The sequence below is a fragment of the Leptidea sinapis genome, chromosome 47 (genome assembly GCF_905404315.1).
Source record: "Leptidea sinapis chromosome 47, ilLepSina1.1, whole genome shotgun sequence".
NCBI classification, from domain to species: domain Eukaryota; kingdom Metazoa; phylum Arthropoda; class Insecta; order Lepidoptera; family Pieridae; genus Leptidea; species Leptidea sinapis.
The window spans coordinates 1,586,617-1,601,051 of record NC_066311.1 but is presented as its reverse complement, the minus strand read 5'-3'; the positions used below and the strand labels follow the sequence as shown (position 1 = coordinate 1,601,051).

The window sequence follows — 14,435 nt, the reverse complement described above, 5'->3', positions numbered from 1 at the left end:
ACTAGTCCTGGGAATCCCTAATGACAAGGTCTAAGTAATATCCGTATGTGTGTTCTAAATAAAAAATAAATTTCAAGGTCCTACATGTCATCTGTCGCACGTTTTATGATAACCTTATGATCTGTGTGGACCAGCTTAATCTTATCATAAGGCGAATTTTTGAATAATATCTAAGTACAAAAAATTATTTATAGTGCAGCTTATTATTTCGTAATATACTTCTATTTAAATCATCTTAATATTGTATATTTTCATAAAGAACAGCCTATGAAACTTCCTGATGGTAGTTAGGTTCTAATTTAACATTAACTTACTATATAAACAATATTTGTAGATGTATTTAGTGAGAATTTTATAATAGGTACGTAGATAAATATCCTTTTTTGTTATTTGGTTGAGCTTTCGTGACAGGCTTCGCCTTGCGCGCTTAAATACTGGCCACTGGTTGTGGCGGTGACATGGTGCGGGTCGTTCCCTTCCCTAAAATACCGAGGGAGGCGGTGGCTGGTGCGTCATACTCGTGAACTGGAGCTACTTGTGGTGACTGGATGATCCTGCTAGAAGAAACTCTGCTTCGTGTTTTTAAAATTAAAGTTATTAAGTTTATTTTTTATAATCCTTAATAAAATACTCGCATAAACCTTTATTTATTTACTTTTACGGTGTGTGTGGATTGATGCATCTACTGTACTCAATAACTGTTTCTTTGCGTATTAATTTACATTTACTATTTTTAGACTTACTCGTGTAGGTACCTGAGGCAGTTAGTATTTGACGTTTGAATTTTTTTTTTAACTTAGCACTTTACTAATATTGTATATGTTGATTTAAAAGAGTTGCAAAGAGTTTCTTGCCACTTCTTCTCATTAAAGTTCAACCTTTTCCGAATTGGTGGTTTAACATATCTAAGAGTTATTTAAAAAGGAATGGATGGTTGTCCTACCGCCTATTAAGCGATTATCGCTACTTTTTATAATGGAATGAAGGATAAAGAAGGATACCACAAAAATAGTGGTCAAACTCGTCAGTTTCCACATAAATAAAAGTTCAGTAGATTAACGTAATATTTGCGGAATCTGCCACGAAAATGTATGAAAGTTGAACGACATATTATCTCAGCATGCGGGTTTACTTAAGCGATAATGTTCATATAGGCTCTGATTGAGGCAATGTCCTCATTTTTGATGATAAAACACAATTGCGGATGCTTGGGTTACTAGCAACAATAGCAGAACCGCGTCTTTCCGTTCACAACGCTCTTGTCAAGATAAAGTGAGTGGTGTGTCAGGTAGTAGGTAGGTATCTAGTTTCTTACATATACATTAATTAATCTCTATTAGTCGTGAATGTTATTCTTGTTAGTCTTTTACTGATAATCTTGTACATACAGCTGTTATCATTATTATTCGAGCTAATAATATAATAAGAATGTAAGCTTGTTTGTCATGCTTAGGTATATGCCTAACCTACTCAATCTATTGTTGTTGCATTTTGTATACAGTTGTCGGGGGTACAGAAAAAGATGTTCCACATTTTATCAAGAGAAACCAAATTATTTGCGAGTGACATAAGAATCGGTCTATATTATGATCGTCTGACATATTCACTGAAACGGGGTTGGTACAGCGATCGCATATGGTGGATTTAGGCAATGATGTAGGTATATGAATATGACGCCATCTAGCGTTCGAACTTTGAAGTACAATAAATTAAGAAATGAAATATTATGTTGTAAACTGCTATAAATTAAATAAATAATTCAATTGAATATTATTTTATGCACATATTTTGCTATTCAGTTGAGCTAGTTAGAAAAATCATTATATTTGTTGTATTTATAATTGTATAAGGGTTTAAAGTAAGTGGGTAACACTGAAAATATTTAGAACTGGCCAGTTAGAAACATTACTAATGAAAACTTTTTGAATTTCAATTTTCGAACTCTTTGGTAACCTAATGTAGTATAATGCATTCATTTGTCATTTGTTTTTGTGAATTGGCAGCAAATCTAAAACTCTTGTTACACGTGAAAATGAACCAAACGCGAGAAAATTTTTGGTCAATGATTGATTATGACTTTCGTTGTGGGCTTACTCAACAACAAAGCTACGATAGGCTGTGATTAGCATTTCTTAATGTAGCCCCATCTCGTGCTACTATTTACAACTGGTTTAACGAGTTTAAGCGTGGATGTAGCAATCTCAATGATGATCCGCGAGAGGGACGACTTTTAACAGCGACTGCTGAAGATAACATCAGTGCTGTGCGACGCCTGATAGAGGAAGATAAGAGAGTGACCTATCAGCAGATACGGGCAAGCCTCGGCGTTAGTATGAGTCAAGTTATAGAATATTACACGAACATTTAGACGTCAGGAAGCTTTGTACCAGATGGATTCCCCATACTTAAACCGACCACCAGAAACATCTTCGCATGGACTGGTGTCGCCAAATGTTAGATAAGTTCAACGGTGATGACTCAAATGCTGTATTTGACATCGTCACAGGTGATGAAAGCTGGATATATTGCTACGAATCCGAAAAGAGAAGACAATTAGCTCAGTGGGCGTTTCCTTTTGAGGATCGGCCAACTAAGGTAAAGAAAGGAAGAAGTCAAGGAAAAAAGATGATTCCTCATTCTTTGGTCAGAAGAAGTTGTCTTATAAAAAAATCGATAGCAGCGTCCTCGAAGCAGTATCCTCCTTCACCACCACAATGCTTCAGCGCACTCCACAAAACGGACTGTTGAATATTTGACTATGGCAGGTGTCGAGATAATGAGTCATCCGCCATACAGTCCTGACCTGGCGCCCTGCGACTTTTATTTATTCCCAAGATTTAAAGATAAAATTCGAGGTATTCGCTTTAAGAGCCCTGAAGATGCGGTGAAAGAGTACGAAATTACCATAGATGAGACCCGCCTAAGGAAGAATGGGCCCGCTGCTTTTATCAGTGGTTCCATCGAATGCGACGATGTGTAGAGAGGAACGGAGATTACTTCGAAAAACAATAAAAGTATTGGCAACTTTCTACATTAAGCCGTTTTTCATTTTCTAAACATTTTGAGTGTTACCTAGGTATGAATTTGCAGTTATGTTCTGAAAATTCAATAATTTTTTTGTAAGGTAGGTAAATTAATTGAACGCGTGACAATAAAATTCCTCGCCTTCGGCTCGGTTGCAGTAATAGTCTCTCGACTCTCGACTATCGTTTTTCAATGCAGTTGAGAGAAATAGTAAAAAAAAATCAAAGATTTACGTACCTATGTTACTGGACTTTTTTTTATAACGAAACTGGGCAATGGGATCGTGCGCGTATATACTATATAGCCTATTCGATTTTTGACAAATATACATGTAAAAAAAAAAAAAATTACCACTGGTAATTAAATATAATAAACATCCATTTAATAGAATTTTGTAAATTCAAAGATATGAAGAAGCCCTTTTCATTCATTTTTCTCCATAATTTTAGAAATTGTTTTTATTTTTTATTCGTTTAGGTAGATGTGCGAAAACCAGTTTTTTATTTTGGTATTTTTAAGGTATCCGTGCTACAGCACGAAGTGTCAATAAAGAGTTGACCGGCCGCTTCATCATTTTATAGGTGACCCAATCTGGATGTATATCGACTAATTACCTGTTCATGAATACTCGATCAGCAGTGTAAATAACGTTATGAGGACGTTGCTTTACCTTCCCAAGTTTATAAGTAAAAAAAATACTGGAGAGATTTCTGCGTATTTTCTATTTCAGGCAGTTAATAAGCGACAAAAATTTATAAAATTTTTGTTATTTATAAGAAGAGGGGGGAAAAGGAGGACGAGATAGAGTTGTTAAGTGATAATTGGGTTGAAATCCCGTACTTTTTTTGCATCCTACCCGTATCCCGTATCCCGGCATATTTGCTTTTTGCGAAATCCAAATGCCTTTAAGACACGACCTTTAGGGCTAACGCATGTTTTTTGTTTAATTGTAAGCAATTAAAATGTTCAGGTTCATACTACCTGTGCTGTGTTTGTAAATATATTTTTTTTTTATATAATATTACATGTTATTTTAATTTAAATAATCTGTTTATATAAAACATAAAAAAAAAAAAACAATATTTATATTTCATTTAAGGTATTGTTAGGTTAGCTAATTATGTTGTAATTTAATAGAGAAGGACCCTTAAGTTGGCAATAAATAAATAGACCGACTTAATATTACTTACATGCATCTCACAACTTTTTACGGTTGAGGAATTGGATTGCAAGATTTAGTTTTTTTACAAGTTATGTTTTTGATAGCAGAAATTATTACACGATAGATATCATTTTTTTTTCGAGATTTTCGTGAGTGTCAATTACAAATATGACATCCCTTTCGAGATCCAAGTTGGCGGTCACATCCATATGTAACATTTTCAATAAATTAAATATGGGTATATTTTCTATTTCATCTTCTATTCCCTTCTATTATTAGCCTTTCTTACTCCTTAAAACACCAGCTGTCGGCCAGTGAAAGGCTCGTCAAAAATCCATTCCCGAGATTACCTCGAACAAACAGCCAGACAATGAATTTAAAAAATATTCATTGCCAGATGCCGCTAGTTGTATTTTAAAATGCGCAAACAATTATCCAAGACAATATTCTTGTAAGACAATAAAGTTTTTGTGTAACTATATTTTAAACATATATACAGAGTGGACCAAAAGTCCGTTTACATTTGAATCGGTTGCCGCGTCTAGCAGCGGCGGCGTAGGGGGGTGGAGGGGTTACGCATTGCAAGAGCGGCCAATGGGAATTTAGTACCATGGCGTCGTTGAGCGGTAGTCAACGTGCGTTTTGTGTACGCGAGTACTATCGAAACAACGATTCTGCGACCTTAGCTCAACGAAAGTTTTGCAATCATTACAAGATACGACACAAAAATCAAGCTCCATCAGGTGTGTTAATTAAAAAATGGGTGCTCAAGTTTGAGAAGACGGGTTCAACAATGGATTTACCTCGATCTGGCCGGCTTAGAACGTCGAGGGACCCCGAAAACGAGGAGCGAGTAAAATCGTCTGTTCGTGACCAACCTGGACTTTCAACTCGAAAGCGGTCTGCTGTCCTTAACGTGCCAAGATAATGATGTATTAAACCGCATTCTCAAGAAAGATTTATGTCAGTACATTCCTATAAAATCCAAATGGTGCAGGAATTAAGGCCTCAGGACCATGCCACTAGGTTGCAATTTGCGAACGAAATGGTAGAGCGATTCACCAGTTTTACAAACATTTTTTTCTCAACACTTCCACCTAAATGGGCATGTTAAAAGACAAAATTGTCGTTATTGGAGTAACACTATGTCATGGTGATCAAAAACCCCTGCATTCCAGCCAACCAACCCAGTAACTCTTGACAAATTAAAGGATCGTATTCGCACAGATATCCAAAACATCTCAACAGAAACATGTAAAGCTATTATAGAAAATTTCCGCTCTAGATTGCAGCAATGCCAGAATAATGAAGGATTGCATATGGATGATGTGATTTTTAAGAAATAAATTCCCCTTTTGTTTAATATCGAAAACAATGATCTACTGTAATTAGTTTTTTTTTAATCATCATTCGAATTATAAACGGACTTTTGGTCCACCTTTATAATATACATAACCTTTGAGCAAAATATTTCCTAAAACTAGTTCAATCATAATTTACATTTTCTAAACACTCGTGTATCCGTAACCAAAATTATCCAAAAAAATCGGACAATCCGAAATAATTTCAAATACGTAACCTACCGAACCATAACTGAAACTGGTACCTAAACTTTTTTGGATATCCATATCCGAAATTCTATATCCATAACATCCTTAGAATTAATTAAACAATTAAATAAACTTAATGAAAAGTTGTATTATTTATTTCCTGCCCTACCCACATTCTACCAACATATATAAATAAGGAACAAAGTAAATAATAAAAGAAATGTGACAACCCTGACAGAATAACATATGTCTGGACGGAAGCGGCATTACTTAAAACATCGAAGGCGTTGACCCACTGTAAGTCTGTAGGCTGTGAAGGTGGCACGAACAGCGAATTTGTAATAAAAATTAGCATAAACATGCCTCCAGGTCCCCCAAAAGAGTTACTGCTGACGTGAGTTGGGGTCTCTGGCAAAGGCTGTGCAATGGAACTTACATGAATTGTGCTCCAGAACTGGCACTGTCCCTTACTCGTTTTATCCAGCTCTCCTACTCATCAGGCGTAGGATAGGCGAACACCTTTCTTAAAGGCCAGCAACGCTTTTGTGATTGTATATGCGTACACCCTCTTCAGGCCGGCTCCTGTGATTCCTCTGGTGTTTCAAGAGAACATGGGCGGCGGTGATCACTTAAATCAGTAGCTGATCAGCACTTGCCAAAACGGCTTCCTTCAGGGCCGCTCAGTTGATGAAGATAACCAACTTCATGGGAATCTCAGCGGATATCTGGACATAGCGAAAGCCTTCGATCAAGTTTGGCACAAAGCGCTTATATTCGGTATTCTGTACCCGCTCACCTCAGTTGATTGACCAATTGTTTGAATTGCGAATTTATTATAAATATTAGAAGTCTACCGTGTTCTATGTTCAATGCACAGTGATCAACTTCTACTTCTTCTCCTCTTATTAACTCTAATAAACAAAGGTCGCTTATTCTCGACTCCTGTGGAATAAGTCGATCATTCTCAAAACTTTCATCAGCATTAAACTATAAATTTGTGGGGTCTAAGGCCTACGAGAGTCGATAAAGAATGTAAACAAACGAACGGTTACTGAGTTACATTGCAATAGCGAACTAATAAATATCCCTGTTCTTATCACTCGTATGCAGTAATGGCGTCGGTTGTTGACAGCTGTTGTTGTGTTTCGTTCCACAGGTAGTTCAGTTCTACAGTTGGTCCGCCATTTTGTGAGCAAGTTAATTCCTGTTTGGATTACGTTCGAAGTGTTACGTATTTTTTCATTTCCGTATTTATTTATTTTTTGTTAATTTTTAATCCGTTACTATTAGTTTTCTTGTTGATGATAGTTATGGAATCACAGTTTGGTAGCTGTAGACAACCTTTTACATTCTTTATCCCGTCTCTTTGGCCTTACTATAACAGTCATCCATCTCTACGTAACTAAACAATATTAACATTTCTTTTTCAAGATCTTTCTTTCATTCAAATGTATATCCAATAAGATTCGAATGTAAATAAAGTACAAAATATAAAGTCATACAACAATTTATTTTTTAAAACCATAAAATTAATATTTACATCACAATTCTTTTCATTTCTAAATGCACTGTTTAATGTATGATGACAAAATATTTTTATTGCACTATTTTTAGATTGGATGCTATCAGCAAAACGAATGAATATTAAATTGTGTTATACTTAGAAGGATGTGGATTCCGGTGTAAATATGGTTCCTCCTCCCTGCGTCGTAATCCTCAGTACTGAGGGCCGTGACCACCCCCCTGTATCACTTTCTCACGTATGATCGCTCTCCATCTATTCCTGTCTCTGGCGGTGTGAAAGGCATTGTGAACCGTAGAGTCGAGGGCGGAGCGCATCTGGTCGGACCATCGTGTTGGACACGTGGCCTCTTCCCATCTATTTTGCCGACCACAATGAGCCTCTCAAGGTTTCCATCGTCCTTCCTTGCGATGTGACCGAAATATTCTAAAACTCTGCGCAGACATTCGGAAGACAATCGCGAGGAGATCCTGAGTTCACGCAGTATGGAGAGATTCAGTCGAAATGCTGTCCAGGGGATACGGAGCATCTTTCTCCAGCAGCACATCTCAAAGGCGTCAATGCGTTTGCGGTCTGTAGCTTTCAGTGTCCAAGTCTCAGCGCCGTACGAAAATATCGAGAAGACTAGGGTCCGTACCAAATATGGTTACAGGGTACGGTATACAATTTTAAAATCTCTAGTGTTTGAGACCGTGTTTTTGTTTAGCAACAATGTTTGGTAGAATCTACTTAATATTTTATAATTACTGATAGCATCCTAGATTCATGTTAAAATTTCAGATTTCAAACATAATACGTATCTTTATAACAATACTTTAATAAATACTATTTAATATAATTATTACACTCAACAAGGCACATTCACTATAAAATCACAATATATAAAAATACAAAAAAATATAAGTATTGTACTTATTTGTGCACTGAAAGAATAATACAGTTACAAGATTTAAGATTTTTTTATGTACACAATATTGGGTAGTCAGAAGTGGGATAAAAAGACCTGCCTTATAGGACACTCGGACGGACATATTTCAGTAGACTTATATTAATTGCACTATTTCTTATAACAGTTCTAATAATGACTACAAAAATTATCTATATCACATATTACTTTCCCAAAGTTTTAAATAATTGTCTATCACTTCTTCGAACCACTGTTTTTTCTTTACGTCTTTGAATGCAGGCGATAATGTCTTTAATTCTAATTGTAATAAGGCCTCGTTTCCTAGTAATGTGTCTAGGTTTTTCAATAACGAGGGTTCCCCGTGTAGTTTAAGTAGACTTGGATATGAAAATATGTAGTAATGCACCCTCAGGCGTTTCATCGCCCAGCTTTCAACAGTTTTATTGCCGCTTGCCACCTGAAAAATACAAGTAAGATTTTTCACTGGTTGCCACGAGATGGCGCTGAAAACAAAAATCTATGAAGTTATACACATAAAATGGTTCTTATACATACAGTTAATGAAACATATGCGACAGAATGACAAACATTTCAGAAGTAAAATGTTTTGAGAAAAATGTAAATGAAATAATGATTCTACTAGCGATTCTAAGTTTTTGATGCAAAAAGTATTAAGTTCTGACATTCTAATTATTTTTTTTATGATAATAAGGAACGAGACAAGCAAGACGTTCAGCCGAAGGTAATTAATATTGTTTATTATATATTATAGCGGCACTGCATTGTAATGGGCCGGGCGCCCATTACAATGCAGTGCCGCTCAGGGTTCTTGAAAAGTCGAATAACCCTGGGCGGCACTTGCGCTCATCACCTTGAGACATAAGATGCTAAGTCTCATTTGCCCAGTAATTTCACTAGCCACGACGCCATTCAGACCAAAACACAACGATGCGTATATATTACTGCTTCACCGCAGAAAAAGGCGCTATTGTGGTGTCCATAATCTAGCCGGCATCCTGTGCAAAGGAGCCTCCCACTGGTAATCTTTTTTATTAAAACTAGTTTATTGTGTATTAAATCCTTTTAATAATCTTTACTTTTGATTTGTGTATTTATTTACCTTTATTTGGCCAATATGCTTGGCCTGCCACGGTGAGAAGTAGCCTTCTAGCTCTTTAGCCGTGATGTCGCCCACGCCCTTGCTTTTAAGTCTCTCTTTGATCATAGAGTATGCGGTTCTAGAGAACACAAACACCTGGAGTGAGAGCATAGACAAGATTCACGATTTTTATTCTGTATCTTCGAATTTGAAATTAGAACATGTCGGGCGTGGACTCGAGGATTTCGCGGGCTACTAAATACTCCTTTTCTACTTCTGCTTTTAATTTTGACTGATAATAATAACTTTCATCTGGTCATAGAAATGATTATAGAAGTCATGCCAATGATAAATAGAGACCCAATTCAAACTTAGAACAAATAAATCCAGAGAGATTTTTTTGCTTATTCTGTAACCAAGGATTCATGTTATTCATCCAGAAATTTTGTTTTTGGTTTGAAGGATCAGGGTGAAATAGAAAAGAAGTATATGAAAGTTTTATGAAATGAGCAAGATGTGAGATATTTTAATATTTTGGTTCTGTACTCTTTTGTAGCTTATTTACGTATGTACAAAAAATACGTTCATATACCTACATAGAATAAGTAAATCTTAGTAAAGGTAAAAAAATTCTTACTTGTCAGGTGACATATAGATCATATTTTTATGGCGAATATTAGAATTTAAAGAGATTTTCGAATTAAAGATCATCTTATTTTAACCTTTTTAATATATATAATTGAACCTTTCTTTCTTAATTGCAAACATTAACGAACTATGTCGCAAATATACAGTAAATAATTAAAAATATAATTAATAAGGTACTTAGAAAAAATGTCAGCATGTTTATTTTAATCACTAAATTTAAAGAATATCACAGAGTAAAAAAAGCACAGAACCAAACGTTAAATTCAATTTTGGCGCCAACCTTCACATCGCCAACTTGTTCGGCGAATAATGGCGAGAAAAAATTGTTCATCTCGCTCACTGGAATATCGGATACACCACGCGACTTCACGCGCTCTTTGATCCGCGAATACACGCCGCGAGAAAACACGAATACCTGCCAATTGGGACAATTATTACCAGCTAAGTGTATGGATAAGACATATTTTACATGCCGTAGTCTAAGATTAAGTATTGGTCTTCGCTGTGCTCCAACTAAATACTGCTTTTCCTAACAACAGCAGCTTTTTAATACGGAAACTGATGCTTGTGTGTGTGACATCATTCAAATTTTGAAACAAACGCTTCGTGTTATTTTACATTGAAATTAATAAAATACAAAATACTTACTGATGATATCTGATCCCAGTATCTTTCTTATTTCTTGTAGTATTATTTTAAGTTTTATTACGCAACCCGGTTGGTTAGTTTTAGTTTCAACTATTAGCAAAGTTTAACAGAACATGTGGCACGTCAACGTCAAACATTGCTCGAGACTGGCACGAGTACGCCTACTTGGGCGTAGTATTAGTTGCCGCACTTTGCGACTTCATCTTCGGTATCTAGTTGGAGTGCAGCGGTCACCAATCCTTAATCTTAGGGCTTAGTCTTAGATCTTTTATACGTCTAGATAAACTGTGACAGCTGTGAAAACCTCGAAAAAAATGGAGTTAACCTCTATTTTTGCAATGCGTGAGTGCACCAACACAAAGTGACAAAGAAATCACGTACGTAGCTGGTCACGCACACTAAAGTAATAATAATAATAATAATAATAATAAACTTTTATTTCAGGCCATTAGACCCATAACTGTGTTAGTATGACAAATAACTTAAAACTATGTTAGTAGGTACTTATTTCTAGCTTAACAACTAATTCTATAACTAAAAACTATAACTAAAAAACCCGAGGGAGCCTCTTGGCGCCTATGTGCGCACCCCCCCAGCACCTCCAGAGAGGACTATCTAGTTTCCTGGCCAATGCGCTGAGAAGAGTGTTGGTACTACTCATTAGCCTGCGCATCATGGACGCGGCACGCTTGCGCATGATCGCGTAGAAATCATCCACGCGAGCATCCGCAAACATTGCCGACGCACTGCAGTGTCGAGGCTTCCTCAACACCGCTCTCAGCACATTGTTATATTGAACACGCAAGGCACCATAGGTCCGCTGCCTGTAGTCCATCCACAGACTGCACGTGTAAAATGACTGGCAGTAAGCCCTGAATAAGGTCAGCTTTACTTGCCCAGTACAGCGCGCAAATCTGCGGGCCAACATATTGCCTCGGACCGACAGAGCCCGGCGCTCTCGTTCCATGTCACTATCATCCCTCAGGCTGTCGGTTACTACATGACCGAGATACTTGAACTCAGTCACTTGCTTCAGGGGATTACCACATAATTGTATCTTTGGTTTAAAGCTGGATAGTTTGTTCTTTCCCCTGAAAATAAGGAACTCGCTTTTTTTGGCGTTGTAACTGAGTCCATTCATCCCGGCATACTCCTCACAGAGTTGCAGCAACCTTTTAAGACCCCCAACTGAGGGGCTCAGTAGAACCATGTCGTCGGCGTAGCTAAGGTTATTCATGCGTATGCCATCTATTGAACACCCGACACCAGCTCCACCGAGCCCCTCAATCAGCTGGTTCACATACAAATTAAACAGCCCAGGGGACGTCAGCCCTCCCTGTCTCACTCCACACTCCATTTTATATGGGTCACTAAGTTCATTACCCCACCTAACCACATTAGTTTGGTTACCATACCAGTATTTAAACAATGAAATCAGTTCGGGTCTCAAAGCTGATTCCTTTTCGAGCTTATGCCACAAGACGTCGTAAGCTACTAGGTCAAAAGCTTTGGATAGATCCAAAAAACAGGCATAAACAGGAGTTTTCCTGTCGGTATAGTACCGCACAGTTTGCTTGAGGCACAGGATTGCGCTTTCCGTAGAGAGTTCAGGCTGAAAGCCGAACTGAGCGTCGTGTATTTTAATTGATTTACTTAGCTGTGCATCCATCAAACTGTCCAGCACCTTAGCCACTATCGTCGCCAGCGATATCGGCCTGTAGTTGGATCCATCCGCCGCATCACCTGTTCTGTTTTTGATAATGGGCACTACTACTGTCTTCATCATGGCTTCTGGCAGGTAACTGTGGTTAATACATAGGTTGTAGAGCAATTTGAGGACTCTGGGAAGGTGCGAACCCGCATACCTTAAGTGCTCGATGCTCAGGCCATCGTGTCCCGGTGACTTTCCATGTTTCATACTCTTTAGTGCTCCCTTGACTTCAGTAAGCGTAAAACGCACCAAGACTTCCCTGTTAACCACGATGTCCTCAGCATCGTTGTTCGTAAAGGGTATTTTAAGAGGCTCCACTTTAAATTGCTCCCTAAACATATTAGCAATCTTTTGAGATCCGCTCACTCCACCTACTTCACTCGGAAGATTCGCCCTTGCATTCAGTCTATTGGTGTGCTGCCAGAACTTGCCGAAGTGCTTAGTCTCGTACGATGTGGCTAACATGTCCATTTTGATTTGCTCCTCGTTGTTCTGGCACCATTTAAGTTTATTTTTAAATACCTTGCGAGATTCCCGCATCTCGTCGTACAAGACCCCACAAGACGGCCTCCCAGCCCACACCCATGACTGAAAACAGAGACGAGCCTTCGCATGAGCCGGTCTCACATGCTTGTTCCACCCAGTGATATATCTTTTTTTATGTCGCTGGGTAGCTCTATGACTATATATTGCCGCATCCTGTAGTATGCTTGTAATATCCTCGTACCATTGTTCTAAGATCCGTTTATGTTCCGGGTCGTTACATAGTTCATTACAGCAATCTACCATCTCTACGGGAAAGTCTACCATCTTCAACCTATTGTTACAAAACTCAGTATACAGACTAATCTGATCAGTGTCCCTACGTCCCCAACTTATTTTATTAAAAGCCGTCGATTGCGCGCTTTCTAGACGAGTGTGAAATAAATTGAGTTTACAATAAACCTCTACAGGATAATGATCAGACCACGACACATTGTTCACTATGTTTATACGATCAACGTATTTTCTAGCCATACTCGTTACAAGGCAGTGGTCTAGCCATCGCGAGCAGCCGTGAATATCACTAGTATATGTAAATACATCGCTTTTATTTGACAACAGTTCGTAGTCGGCACACACCCATGATTGCTCGCCACAAAACTGTATCAATTCATTAAAAAATAATTCCCCAGGGTGTGCGTTAAAGTCGCCTAACATAAAAACCATACTAATACCGCAGTCTTCAATAATTGCATTAATTTCACTCAAGCACTCTGTAAATTCCGCTAAATTATCCGGGCAGTCTGTAGGCATATACACAGAAAAAAATAGCATCGAGTGCTCACGTACCTGACATTTGAGGGCGCACAACCTAACGCTGTCGCACTTCACTATAGACACGGACGAAAACACATTCTTACGCCATAACAGCGCGACTCCTCCGTGGGGACGGCCACGTAGAATGCCGGCTCCCGTATCCACAGCCGATGTACCCGTAGACTCAAACTCGTCGTGAATGGTGCTAAGGTAGGTAAGTTCAAACGGCAGCAGCCAGGTCTCCTGGAGTGCGACTACATCCGCAGATCCGCATAGGCTCCTCACGCTGTCCACCGACCGCTTCAAGGACTTACAGTTATAGCTAACTAGCTTTAGTGTATGTTTGTTCCCTCTAATTTTGTTTAGATCCATTATTAATGTCCACTTTTTCTGGATTTACTATGGCCTTTTTTCCATGTCTAAATAATATATATCTTCTAAAATATATACCTTCTGGCCATAATTTACTGTCCGTAAATAATAATAATTTACTTCTAGGTATATAAAATTTAAAAGAATTGTAATCTCTAGACGATTTCATAGGTACCTTTTCAGGCACAATATTTATCTGCGTCTTTCCATATACATATTCCGCGACATCACGCTCCGTGTTTTCCTTCGAAACATTATAAATATATAACGGGATTTGTAAGTCCGCTGCTTTTAGTTTTGTTGAGGAGTCTACCGTCGCTGTACCTCTCGTTCCTTTAAATCGCGATGACTTACGCCTTACGACACGAACCCACTCTCCTTCGTTGTTATTTTGCGTTTCCGCGCCACTCGGTTCGCAATTCATTGCATTACATGACATCATCGCATCAGCTGGCGGTGACGTGTGCGCTTCTACTTGATTCACTCGTTGAAC

The 14,435-nt window shown here is 38.0% G+C and overlaps 1 protein-coding gene across 4 annotated transcripts in view; it reads right to left on the bottom strand.

Annotated features, from left to right (window-relative positions):
• Positions 1 to 7,227: 7,227 nt before the first annotated feature.
• LOC126978158 (torso-like protein) overlaps positions 7,228 to 14,435 on the bottom strand; it is a 74,423-nt gene continuing 67,215 nt past the window's right edge. Inside the window, exons 6-8 of one of the 4 annotated variants that reach the window (XM_050826913.1) lie at positions 10,193 to 10,327; positions 9,286 to 9,420; positions 7,228 to 8,622 (exon numbers count right to left, since the gene is read on the bottom strand). In XM_050826913.1, the coding sequence (XP_050682870.1) occupies positions 8,362 to 8,622; positions 9,286 to 9,420; positions 10,193 to 10,327 (531 nt within the window). In that variant the 3' untranslated portion in view covers positions 7,228 to 8,361. The remainder of the gene's footprint in view (positions 8,623 to 9,285; positions 9,421 to 10,192; positions 10,328 to 14,435) is intronic. The other 3 variants (XM_050826915.1, XM_050826914.1, XM_050826916.1) reach the window with 3 other exon arrangements.